The sequence below is a fragment of the Prorops nasuta genome, unplaced genomic scaffold (genome assembly GCF_024137725.1).
Source record: "Prorops nasuta isolate Cenicafe-Biocafe unplaced genomic scaffold, Cenicafe_Pnas_1.2 PNAS00004, whole genome shotgun sequence".
Lineage (NCBI taxonomy): Eukaryota > Metazoa > Arthropoda > Insecta > Hymenoptera > Bethylidae > Prorops > Prorops nasuta.
The window spans coordinates 4565163-4579132 of NW_027116801.1; the positions used below are offsets into that span (position 1 = coordinate 4565163).

A 13970-nucleotide genomic window follows, 5' to 3' on the forward strand; every position below is an offset into this window, starting at 1 on the left:
AACGTGATTCATGATTATTTTATGATTTTATTTTTTATTTCATAAATCATGCTATTTGCATAAAATGATAAATCAATAATTTAATGAAAATTCGCTTTAACTGAATAAATTAGTATCTGTATAAATAAGAATAACATTACTACAATTTTGCGAAACTCTTTTCACCCAAATTTAAAATAATAACGCTAAAATAAGGAAACTTTGAAGATATTGTGGCTTTTGCGCGACATGACGTCATGGTATATTATTAGCAAAATGAGATAAGACAAATGCAGGTATATTTTGAAGGGAAATCACACGGGACGCTGAACAGGAAAGTGGCTTTTCGCGAGGTTGAGTGCAGAGAGTAAGGGATGAACGGAGAAAACGTAAGAATGGATGAAGAGAATAAGGGGGGTAGGTAGGAGGAGCAGCAACTTTCAATTCGATAAAATATAAATTTGCTGGTTGGCGCGAAGAGACCGTCGATGGGTCGGAGTGGCTTGCGGTAAAAAGAGAAAAGGGACAAAGAGAAAAGGGACGAGGAGGAGGGATAAAGATATTGCGGTCGTGTCCCTCCATCTGCGTCACATATCTCACAAAGGGACCTTGGGCGGTTGCGAGCGATCGAGCGATCTGCTCCAGTGATATAAAGACACGCTTCAGGGATGAGCGTTTAGCTTGGCTAGGTCTGGATATGGATGAGAGTTTCGTCCGGTTCCTTCATGGCGCACCGCGTGCCATCCGAAGTTCGACATTCGACATTCGACATTCGACGCGCTTCACCCATGGGAGATGACCGCGGGACGACTTTGCCACGCACCATCGACACTTACGGCGTTGCGGAACGATGTCAGCGTTCACGTCGTTTCGCAGCCCCACCTCGATAATCAGCTACGTGGGGTCAGAATGAAAAAACAACTTGTCGTAGCCATATTGTCCCACAGGATGAAGCGATCCTTTACCCTCGGTTTGCTCTTAAAGTGTTTCGCACGACGCAAAGTGGCCGTGAAAAAGAATAGACGACTCGTCTAGATTAGAAGGATCTCTCCCGTTAGGGGATTCATTATGCCACATAAAGCCTATTATTCTATTACCCTATCTCCTAAGGATCGACTTATCTTTTACACTCTGTAATCATATGCATATCGCTTGTTCAAGGAAAAGCTCGATATTCAACTTTCACATTACTCCTATTGATTTATTTTAGTGTATATATAGATATATCATCCAGAATTGTAAGCTGAAAATACATTTGCTCGGAGATTTTATATTTTTGAAGCATTTGAAGAAGAGTAAATTTGAGAAATAGTATTATGAAAGGTAAAGGGATATATCAAGGCTGTCTGGAAATTACGTTGGATTTATATCATTTCCGCGTCGACTCAATGTCAGGGAACTCATAAACGCCAAGACGGAGGTCGAAGTGCTTTATTAATGCAAACTCTTGTTACCCGTGTCAAGTCATAAAATGCCTGACTTCTGCGCTTAATTCAACTCATACCGCTGAAATTCGCCAAAAAATCGATAAATTTCCATGCCTTAGCGTCGTTTGGTTATAGATTCTCTCATTCATCACCCCTTACATTTTAATCTTTATTAGGCTATATTTTTATAATTTCAACAATTTATTATAATTCTCTCTGTACAATATAGCACGAAAATTGTATTACAATTTTAAGGACCACGAAAAACAATAAGATAATGCATCTATTCTTTCTGTACTACTTAAAAAAGCTTTAAATATTTCTCTTTTAATGAAATTTTCCTAAAGATGTAACTATTTTACATTAATATTCATAAAAGAAGGTAAAATCTGGGTATGATAGTGAAATTAAGATTGAAAGCTTAGAGGAAGACGAGTGATTTACCCGAGAGAGATTTCTGAGATTGAAAAAGTTGCCTATAACAATGAAGCACGTAAAATAGGTAGGAGGGCCGTCGGGATAGATAGACTTATTTATGCTCAAGAATAAAGATGGAGATGTGTTTGGATGAAAAGGTGCGGGGTTGGAATACCCCCGATCTACCTCCCCCCATCTAGCCCCACATGAGTATGGTAGAGGATTGAGCGATTTGGCAAAGCCTATGCCAAAAGCGATTTAAAAAGTCGCCAAGCAAAAGCTGACGTTGATCCCCGCGGGAAGTCTCTTGCTGTACAGCACGTCATGTTTCAAAAGGCCGTGGTGTCTCGCCTACTTCGTTTGGCGATAAGGAAAAACCTAATACATCAAGACGAAAACGAACGTACTGCTTTCTTCAGTCGTGTATTCCGATCCCCAGGGCAGGAAACCCCTAAAATCCTGTTCCCCAAAGCTCGCGCTGACTTCCCGCCGAAATCTCGACAACGTTCATTCTCCCCGACCTTCCCCATCCGGCCGTTTCCGGTCGACTCTTCGCCGGATGTCTTTTCGAATACTTATATATACTATATTGATTGTAGCCTCGAAAAACTTTGCCGTCAAACGCCTTTGTGTATCGATGCAGACAATACCGTAGTTCGCGTCGCAAAGAGTTGTGATCGACTAAAATAATTTTATTATAAAACTTATGGAAGTTATTTAATGCTTAGTTCCTTTGATATAACATACATTATTTTTTTTTTTATTCTTCCTTGTTTATTGTGAAAACTAGGGAGACGAAAGTTGGACTTTTAATCATTTCAACATGAAAATCAAAATGAGAAGTTTTCAAGCATGTTAGTTTGAATGCTGTAGCTGTCAACGTTAATGGGAAAACTTAAATTAAACTAACTTTCATTTCTCATATGCTATTTTTTTGTCATTTATTAATATTGTCCTTGAAATAGGGTGACGATGATACGAACCATGTGAAACATGGTAAAACGTGAATTTGGATGTATTCTTTTCAACACAATTTAGAATTATTGAACAAAATAATTTTCTAAATATCTAAAATATAGAGTTTAATGTTTATATTCCTGAAACGATAATCATGATTTATTTAAACAAAACTTACTCCTAATATGCTATATTTACTTAATACAAAATGGTTCCATATCCTAATTAATTTACACAATTTCTTGCTTAGTATTAGACAATATCTACCTCTACATGTATTGTTTTGTAATCGACTACAGTAAATAATACATAGAGATGTAATGTCAAAATATTACATTAATTTAGATTATAATTTGATATTATTATACATATACATTCTATTTGGTTAAAGTGTTCTATTTTGCCTAAATTGAAAACAAAACTGCAATGTAAGTGACAAAATTTATTTATCTAAAAGTCTTTCATCATCTTTTTGCAAAAAACGTAATGCAGCTTGTCACTTTTTAAATTAAACACTCTCTACACACACACGCATATATATACATATATAACATTTGTTTCAATTAAATTGAATTTCGCAAAATTCTTTATCCTCAGCAATATTAATACAAAGAATTAAAACTGCGAAGTTTGACATGCTTCCCTATAATCTAGTGCCTATATATCCAAACTATGCGGAATTGATGGATGTGAAGGACATTATAGTTATTGCTACTATTTGGAGTAAATACAAAATTATACAACAGTAAGAATAGCTATAAGTAGCTTTAATTAAAACAGTTTCTTTAATGTTCATTTATTTGGTAATAAAAAAGAAAGGTAGAAAATTCGTGAATTTATGAGGATGAAGTCATTTCTGAATACCGTTGAAATTAGTTTCGGTAGTAAAAAGGTAAGGTGCCTTATTGGAAAATTGTATTTATAGTTAATTTAAAAAGGGTGGAGCCGCCATAGCCAGTAAAATGGTGAACTTCTCCCTCTTTTGGCTCTTCCTCTTCCGATCGTAAAACCTGAAAACGAGCAGCTCGATATAACAGAAAGAAGCGTTTCTGGGCGGAGAGACGGCAGCAAAACGGTAGCTGTAATAAAATGTGTAACATTAATGACGCACTAAAAGTAAATCCAACGCTATCGTCAGCTTGGAGTGTAGATTGTATAGGGCTATTCACTAGCGTATACATATACACTCACACATATATGATCGCTCATGTCATTTTCTTCCACCTACAATCATGAAAAAAAGTATACTTCTTCAATTGGAAAGTTTAATCTTCGTAAAACTTTAAGAGTTTCTTTCTGGTGCATTATAAACTTTTAAAATTGTATCTGTTCTTAGCTTCATCCATATTAAAACGAATCAAGCTGTTTACGTAAGATACAATCGCTTTTCCTTTGTTTTGTCTTTATGCAAAACGAGAAATATAAAAATGAAGGAAATAAATCTTTTACTTTAATTTAGTAAAAGCAGTGAGACGCTGTCTTTATTATAATTATATTTGCTTATTGTAATAATAAGTCACAGTGTTTCGTCAAGGAAACAATATATTTGTAGGAATGAAATGAAAATCTAAAGAAGGCATTTGCTAAAATGAAGGGAAGAAAATTATAGAGCATGGAGGAGTTATAAGAAATAAAAGAGATAAAGGAGAGATGGTAAAGAACCAGCTTACGTATAGATACAAGGTGAGTCGCTTAACAACCGTGAGTATGAGCGTAAGGGAACGGTAATCTTTGAAACTATATAAAGCATATCAATTTTTTCTAAAAGATCTTATCTCCGAACAAATTATAGGAATACATTTCAAAAATGTTCTTTGCAAAAACTGATATCTCTTATAGTTACGAAGATAAATTTTCTTTATGTCAGCGCTTTGCAATGTAAACCAATTGCAAAAATTTGTTACACGTATGATATACTATTGACGATCATGGTTCTTTCCTTCACATTTTTTGGTTATCGGCGAAATCATTATTTACAAATGTCTGTAATTTTTAAAGACTTTTGAGATACCATTTATCTCCCTGCTTAATGAAAGTAGCTGTGTAAAGCACTATAAAATTGTTTAACTATGTTTAAATGATTTCTACCCATAGATGTTATGCAATGCGAGTGATATTTCCATTGAACGCAATGGGAAAACCCATTCGCACGTGAATATGACAAAAGATGGTTTATTCCTCCACCCTGATCAATTTTAATTCCCCTCTCTGTTAACTCTGTTGAACCACGCAGCTCCAAATATCCATCAAGTTACATCACAATCCTAAAAAAGTTTCAGGAAACTTGGTATTCTCGTTATAGTCAATCAATAGGAATGATTACGGCGCGGGTACCAGACTAGACTGAAATATCAGAGAAGTCCAAGAATACGAAATTCTTGCAGAATTCTGAAAAGATCTTGCCGTGCTCTTCTTCGGTTGCGCTCTGAATTAAACAGTCAAAAGAGAAGCGTTTCTGAAAACCTCACCAACCGCTTGTCGTTTCCTAATGAAATAGTCCTGGTAAGCACATTGTCTGCGGTATGTCCCTAGAGAAGTCTGCCATTGTCCTGGCTCGCTTTCATTAGGCAATCTTCGTGCGAATTGCGCGGCAACTTGTTCGCGTTGTCAGGCGAATCTGCTTGGAATGTTTGTCAGAGCCTGCGTTACAAGAAATCCTCCCCAATAGTCGAATTTTCAAAATTGCACATTATTCACAGAAACTCCGTAGTTACGCCGAAGAAAATCCTTCTACTCTCCTTTTTCCACCCCTTTTCTCCTTACACTCGACTTTACCCTTTTACTCCAGCATTTATTTCTACTTGGTAATTTGGCGTATCTTATTTATGTTATTTAGGTTTCTCATTAAGTGGTTATAAAATATCGAATCTGAAGCAGTACAAGTGCCACTATTGTGACTTGTTCAAATATGAAATTTTACTTTTATTTCTTAAAAGTATTAATTTATTGTTATATCTTGATGCCGAATGTGTGCGTGTGTGCGGAAAAGATGGCTAGTATACTTGTTGCTGAGGGTGAAACTTAGTGAGAGGGTTATTCGAGAACTCACTGGGAGTCTATATTCAACAAACCTTGGCTAATCAACTCTCGCTTCACTTATACCTAGATTGGTAGGAACGGTATTTCCGCCAGACAATGCTATATACCTAAGATAACGCACGCTATTCAAGACACGACGTTGCACGTCTTCCAATTCTCCCTCCTCCATTACATCCGGTTACTAATGATGCCGTCGCTTCTGGAGAATTGATTTCATTTCACGATCCCACTTTTTTTCGACGCCGTCATTTGATTCGTAAGCACTTTGTCAAAATGATTACAGGCCCCTCTTCTCACAAAGATAAATAGATTTTTTATCCATGAAATCCTTCCTGACATTTCACCAAATTGCGTTAAATAGCTCTTAAAAATTTATGACTAGAATCTAATAAGACCTTGATATATTAATCAATATCGCGAGCTTAATTAGAAATATGAGGCGACATTAATTTTAGTTTGAAATGTAAAATATTATACTTTTGGCTTGTAAAGCAAATGTATTTTTTTTTTTGTAGTTTATAAAAGCAATTGTTTCAGCTCCCTGTCTCTTGATTTTGGATAATTGTGCTAGCTCACTCAATTCGTATTTAATTGCAGCTCTGCTTCTGTGGTGTCATGAATATGCAGAGCATCTTTTAAATATTACTTTCCATCAGTCCCCCTCATTTGAGAAAAGAGTCTCTCTCATTAATTGAAGAGGAAGCTTCCTTTGAAGGGTATCAAATCTTACTTTCACCGTTGTCATTAATTTATCTTAACTTTAAGCCAATGTTATGGACGTTATTTAATAAAAATATGAAATTGATTTCAAGTTGCTTATCGTATACATATGTCAAAAAAGTTTAAATGACTGTCGAAACCTCCATAATTTATGGTGTAAAACCTAAACTTCTTGAACATGACAAAGGAGAAGAAGATAAGACGACAATAAAGCTACAAATCATCATTATTCTGGTAACGCCTTAACACCCTCCGTTTTTCGTATGTCGTAGTATCGAATTTAGTGTAACGAGTCGATAGAGCTCGACTTTGTAGGGTAAAGGTCAAAAACTAATTTTCTCAGTTATCCCCTGAGTGACAGGTCGTCTGATATAGAATTTGTCAGATACTTGAAAGCTTAGAAATCGACCTTTCTGTCTACAATATGAAACAAAAAAATTCCAGAAGTTCTTCTCTTTCTAATTGTTCATTTAAATTGAAGCATTAAATGATATTTTCATTTTTGACAGTTTTCTTGTAGAACATAGTATACAGGGGTACAAAGGTCCACGTACATTCATAACTTCTCAGAATTCGAAATTTTATTAAACTTACGATGATTTGACTACACGCGCGTACGTTATTTGTATGTGCATACGAAAATACAATAATAATGAAGTGAGAATATGTAAATATATAGGTATTACGTACAAGAAAAAAGTCCAGGATAACTGATAAAATTTACTGATAGATGGTACTGATAGTACGCATATGCACCATCGTATTCTCACCTGAATATCACTGTATTAGTATGCTCGTAGCGAATATATATCGAGCCCTCGGCAAAATAATTTTATAGGGTAGGATCGAATTTAAATTTTTTTCTTAGGTCGAATGATGGTGTAAACAAGGGAGAAGATGCGTAACGAACACGTGACGCACATGTGAATGCAGCCAGCCTTAAAAGCTGGAAATTATCTTCCTGACATCCAAGAACTTCTAAAAAAAATATTTTACCTCAGACATTTAAAATAATCAATCGATCGAGTCAGGTAACACAATGATATATAATTATAATATATAGTACAAATGTCAGAAAGCTGTAGATATATATTTTATAAAAAGTATAGTAGGTTTGATAGTAGAAAAATATTTGGAGGCATGGTCGAAAAACAATATTGGAAGAAATGAGGAATGTCAGACGCACAGAAAGACCGGAAAATAGGGTTTTCCTGTTATCGGCAGCGTTACCAAGTATGAGGGTAGGCACGATAAGACCAACCAATGCCAAATGCGAGAGACAGAACAAATTCCTCGTGCTTTATTTTGCCGCGGAAAAAAGGGTCTTCTCGATATACCTATATATAGAAAAGAATACATCCAGGTAAGGTTTAACCATGATAAAATATAGCAAAAAATCGTACAAAGCTCACTGCGTCCTCCATTTCTACTCCCACATCCATCATAGTGCACAATTTTACTTTCTTTCTCCTTTTCTCTGTTCAGACGATCTCAAGCCATGCTTATTGCTCTTAAGCACAATTTGCGTATTTTTCTGTGTATTTAATAACTATTATTAACACACTCTTTTATTATTTGTTTTCTAATAATTATTTATAGTCCTTTAGTTTTTGACGGTTTTACTCTTAATTTAGTTATTGCGATTATTTAAATAAATAATTATAACTCTTATAAATGTTTAGTTATTTTATTGGTCTGATGGGCTTCCCTGTTTTAAGGTAAGTTAATTATGTGTGTGTGTATGTGTGATAAATTAAACAGTATTATTTTTATTTTACTTAAATATCTATATTTATATAAGACTTATATAATAATAGACTCATTTAACTATCCCCCTCTTTTACTCTTCCCTCCACCTAGACTGATGTGTAACTTAAAACCGAGCTAAACCTTTCTCTTTGCTTATTCCTCCCTTGCCTTTTTATCTCTTTGAACGGCTGCTCTACTCCACCTTCCCTCTTTTCTTTACTCTGTTTATGCAAGCCACGACACGCATGCAAATCCAATTCCGGCTTGAGATCTCAAGGGCAACGTGCATATTTACATGCAGTTTTAAATTGTTTTTCGTTTTTATCTTCTGCTGTTAATCTATTTTATATTAACCGTGTTGCTATGACATAAATATTTTAAAGTCTGTTAATTGGTATTAGTATTTCAAAAGAATTTTTTATTCACACATCTTATAGTATTGTTCTTGATCGTTGAGCACTGGTTATCTTTGGTTTATGCAAGCTTTGAGGTAAATAAGTTTATTTTTGTATAAAAAAGAAAGAACAGGGATACGGATAGAGGGGGGGGGGGGGGAGGTGAAATAAAAATGCTTTCCAATCCAGTTTCGTGGAGTAGTTCCTTTGAGACAAAAAATCGACCTCTATTACTGTGCAATATGATTTGGCGTCGAAGGTATCCCGTGACGCATCACCGTTCTACCCTTCAATACACTCCAATAGGATGCTACGTCAAAAGCTTCCATTGGGGAGTCATGAGAGATGTATATATTATAAGATGGACCGAGCAAACTTTGAAATAGAGTACCCAACGAGCTATGTTACTAATCGTAGAGATAAACATTTCTTTAATTCATATGTATGCAAATAATAAGCATAAAGCATGTATATTGTGGGGAATAAAATTTCACGAGTCTCTGTGTAATATAGGATGCATGAGTATAAAATAAAAAAAATATGAAATAGAGTAGAAAAAATGGAAAAGAGTAAGGGGAATGAATAATAAAATTTACATAAATTTTTATCGCCTAACCAACAAAATATCACCGCAATTATAATACTGTTATCTGTTAATTAAAATTTTATATTTTAATAATGGTCAAATCTCTTTATTCGATTCATTATACGACATTTTTTAAAACACACTTTGCACGCTTCATTATAGAATGCCAAGAAGAGAATATTTGAAACTCCCTTTCAACTTGGTGAATTAATTTACGACACCAGTAAACCAGGACTAGATTGCCCTGGCTGGCGTCGACAGTTTTACGATTTACTTTCATCATTTTCCTCTTAAAAGAACGTACTATCCAGCAGATCTTATCACTGCATTAATACCGATTTTTCGTTGAAAGGCTGCTTCACGTATATCATACGGTATTAATCGTTTCATCTAACCTTGAACTTGGAAAATGTTCTCTCATTGGTTTACTAAGACATGTAAGATGGAATAGCAAATTGTTTGTTCAATCGATGGTACACTGTCAAGGGGTTGAGATAAACAAATAAAAGGGAACGAGCGAAACGTTTAAGATGCAAGGTATAGTGCTGTAGCTGGTAGCAGAGGGTAGGATAGATTTTTTGTAAAATAGGAGGAGTGTGCGGGACGGAAAGGCCGTGGAGCGAATCACCGGTAAAAACCTAGCGATGGAAATGGTCGTTGCTCGGGACGAGGGTTGATGGCAGCGAAAGCGAACGTTCTTTGTCCTGTCGACTACATCCCTATCCACTGGGTAGGCTCTCCCGAAAGTTTCTCCTGCCTCGCCCCTCCATGCTCCATCCTTCCACCCGCGCGAGTCCCGAGGGTGAGACGTAGTACCGGCTCATCCCGTGGATAGTAATTCTCACTGCTTGCAGGAGGCGCCAGCTTGAATTATAGTTTTGTAAATTCAAATACATAACTCGAGAGCTTTCTCTCTCTCTCTCTCTCCTCCCTACCTTCTAATTTCATTCGCTTTCCCTCCCCCTTAACCCTCTTTGCTCGTACAATTGCGATTTTCTATTCTGGCGTGTCGCCTACCTACACCCATCCTCTTCCATTTCTATTCCGTACTATATCTCCTTTCAAAGAGCGTTTTATCGAAATAATGCTGACCCTTCCTTTCCTAGCAGAAAGCCATAATATAATAATAAAGACGCGTCGTAATCCCACCGGCTTTGTCTTCCCTAGCCACTGCGTCCCGTGACCAGTAATTTCGGTCAGCAGGATAACCGTCGAGCTCCAGATAACGCGGAATATTGGCCTGGTACTAAATCAAAATTTACTAATAAGAGGCTTGCTTAAAAATTATAATTTTTCTTGAAATATTAAACGTTTTTTAAATATATTAAAATAAAATAGAACTATCTACATTAGCTATATATATTCAATTTTCTGTTAAGAGAAGAAACACGAGAAAATGTGGAAATCACAAGAGCTTTCCCACGCGGATGTCTGGATCTTTCGATGAAAGTGCAACTTTCTCATGTAGCATTTTTGTAAAAGTTGATGTTCTCCTGAAGAACTTTTAAGTTTTCTTGTAGTTTCAGACATATATCTAATTAACGTTTTTATGTTACGTTATATCATATAGTAGTGTTTTATATACCCTAAGAAGTTTATTTTGCCGCATCGATCACGCATACTCTTATGTTGAGAAAAGTTATTCAAATTGAGATGGCGGCAAAAGAAGATCTACTTTGAGGGGGGGTGGGGTGATAAAATACGAGAATAAAGCAGGTTGTCGCTATCTAAGATGACTCTGATGTAACCGGTTGTGCTTTGAATTACTTTCATTCATCAATCCGTCGCTCTATTGCATACCGTAGGCTACATCCACTTTTCCTGAACTTATCGCGTTTACCCAGATAAGAACTTTTTTCATTTAACTCTAATTTTGTTTGCACGAAGTTCTATTAAGGAATAGTAAACGTATTACCGCATTTCGCCTCCCCGAATCTCTATGACTTTTTAAAAGTTTCGAATTTCAATGCTCAGCTTGCCGAACCAATTACTTTTTGACAAAATGAGTCTGTTACTCTGAAAAAATTAGAAATATTTCATGAAAGAAGAGACCGAAATCTGTTATTTTTTTACTCTTATACTAATGATGTAATATATAGTATTTAGATTCTAAATGATCCATTTATTAAAAAAATATATAACGTAAGTTGATTGCTAATTATTAAATATCGATAATACAGCTTTATTTAGGAAACACAGATTGGAATTATCTGCATGAACAGTCAGAATACGAACAATCAGAAACTGCTAGCCAATATTATGAAAATCAATTGTAATGAAAAATAAAGGAAATTAAGGAGGAAGAAAAGAGTAATTGGCTAAAGCAGTCGGTCGTCGAACGGAAAAAGGGATACCAAATCGAAGGATTCAGCTTGGAGTCTCCTGCACACTCCAGGCTTCTTTTATTTTCCCTCCTTCCCTATAAACTGGGATAAGCATAAAAAATAGTCTAGACGCATTCTGTATAGTTAGCATACAACAGCGGACCGAGTGTGATCGATACCGAGGTGAACCCAGGACCGTAGCTTCGAAGTTTTCGATGCTTCGGAAGCACGAAAGCTCAATCGCAACTCTCCATTTGCCAAATATTCAATGCAGCAGCGATTGGCAAAATCTCCAGTGAGACCTTTCCACCATCAAGTGTAGATTGTATAGGTATAAATAGTAATACAAAAATGCATGTACTTTTTCCAAATGATCTTTGCCTTTTACCTGGGAAGCTATATATTGTGATCCTCCATAAGCTCTGAACAACAATGTTCTTATACTAATAATGATGTTGTCAATTTGAACTATCCCTTATATTTCTCCCTTTTTTCCATATAAATATACACACACGTGAGCTTGCCTTCCCTGTTACACAATTCTCTTATCGTTATATGAATAGCGTGACCAAGAAAGAATGCTTTGTTGACTTTTTATTTTAAATGTTCATACTTTCAGATACTAACTGCCATAACCTACGCATAATTCCAGACGTATAACTTATCAGTAAGCTGCAGATCTTTATGCAAAAATATAGAACTTTTAAATTTGTATTTTTTTTTTTTTTTAATAGCTTGACTGATGTAAACTATTTCTTAAATTTTTACAAACCGATACAGCTTAATTAAAAATGTTTAGTTTGTTTCTAAATTATAAATTAAAAAAATATATTTTGCATAATGATCCGCAATCTACTTACCCTTAAAAGATTAAAACATAAATCAAAAACAAGCATAGCATTTGTTGAAAGGTTTCGAATGAAAAATGCAAAATATTATTTAAATTGCTAATGCACTTTCTTTCAATATAAAATGGTGAATTTGTAGCAAATTGCAACAGATTAGCAAAGATATATACAGTGTATTATTCGTTGATTACGTGGAATATACTCAAGCCAGTAAATGCAGCACGGTATTGGCAGAAAAACTATCGTAATCGTCGACAGATTGGGGAAGATTTCTTGTGGTGCTTAGGAGGGATACAGAGATCGTTTCATAGCAAAGCGTAAAAACGAGAAATATTATGTCCGGATGTAACTTATTTCCTTAATAGCTTACCAAAAATTTCGTTATATATTTGGTAAGTTCTTTATGGTTATTTATTTAATATGTGGTAAACTTTTTGTCCTATAACGTTACCTGCTGGAACGTAATTGCAAACTAAATAATAAACTGTCACTATATCCGTCAGATCCTTTTCAAAAGGTTCATCGTAAGAAACAAATCCGCAACCAATTTCTTTTGTATTAGCCCAAACTAGTTGAGTATAATGAGTATAATTGGAGCCTTCATTATTCCTGTAATCAATATATTCCAAATTAAAGAAACTAATATTTAGAAATATATTTTCAACTTGATAATAATCTTACTCAAAAGAATTGATAAGTTTAGGATTGAAGTTGTTAACTTCATTGAACCAGCTGTTAACAATATGTTGCTCTTTCTTACTAGATGAATATCCAATATTTTGACCGACAAGCACATTATCTGAAGTGCAAAAAGATTAATTAATATTATTACCAACTATTAATTGTTATTGTGAACATAATTTAAGTTTTACTTTCTAAGTTCCTACAACCGTCATTATTATAATCACACTGGTTTGCCCATGTTTGTGCAATTTCTGCTGCTTCAAAGTTCCATTTCTAGAAATTAAGTTATTTGTCAGTAGTTATAATTTACTGTATTAATTTTATTTCAAACTATGTACTTACTAATGGACCCAAATCACTGGCAGCTGGTTGTACAGAGTGCTTTCCACTAGCAATAAATTCTCTAAATTCATTATGTTTATCTAAAATGCTTTTTTCTTCGTCTAATGAAAGACCAGAATGACGAAAATGAAAAGCTTTACAAGTTTGTGATAAAACATTTGGTTTATATTTGCACATGGTATGTGTTGTCGCTGGGATACATTTCACACCACAGTAATCTTTAGTATTTAATTCACTAATAAAGACAAGAGCTATAAATGTAATTGAAATCTTTAAGGTTTTAAAATCCATTTTTTAATATATCTCATTCGGCATTAAACAAACAACTTTTTTTCCGCTTCTACTGCATAATGTACTATACGTCAGTTAAGCGTGTGATCAACTGAAGATAAATTTTTATTAGAATACTATATTTTTTAAACACAAAATAAATCCCTATTTCTTACTATAAATAAATTCAAGGAAAATATCTATAGTATGATATAACTAACAGATTGCATTTT

General features: G+C 34.8%; 1 protein-coding gene across 1 annotated transcript; it reads right to left on the reverse strand.

Annotated features, from left to right (window-relative positions):
* Positions 1-12848: 12848 nt before the first annotated feature.
* On the reverse strand, positions 12849-13758 carry LOC136772741 (venom allergen 5-like). Its single transcript, XM_066725868.1, has 4 exons — positions 13468-13758; positions 13314-13398; positions 13123-13240; positions 12849-13050 (listed from the first exon to the last, which is right to left on the reverse strand). Exons 1-4 carry the CDS (start codon positions 13756-13758, stop codon positions 12849-12851), a joined length of 696 nt encoding a protein of 231 aa, XP_066581965.1.
* Between the last annotated feature and the right edge of the window lie 212 nt (positions 13759-13970).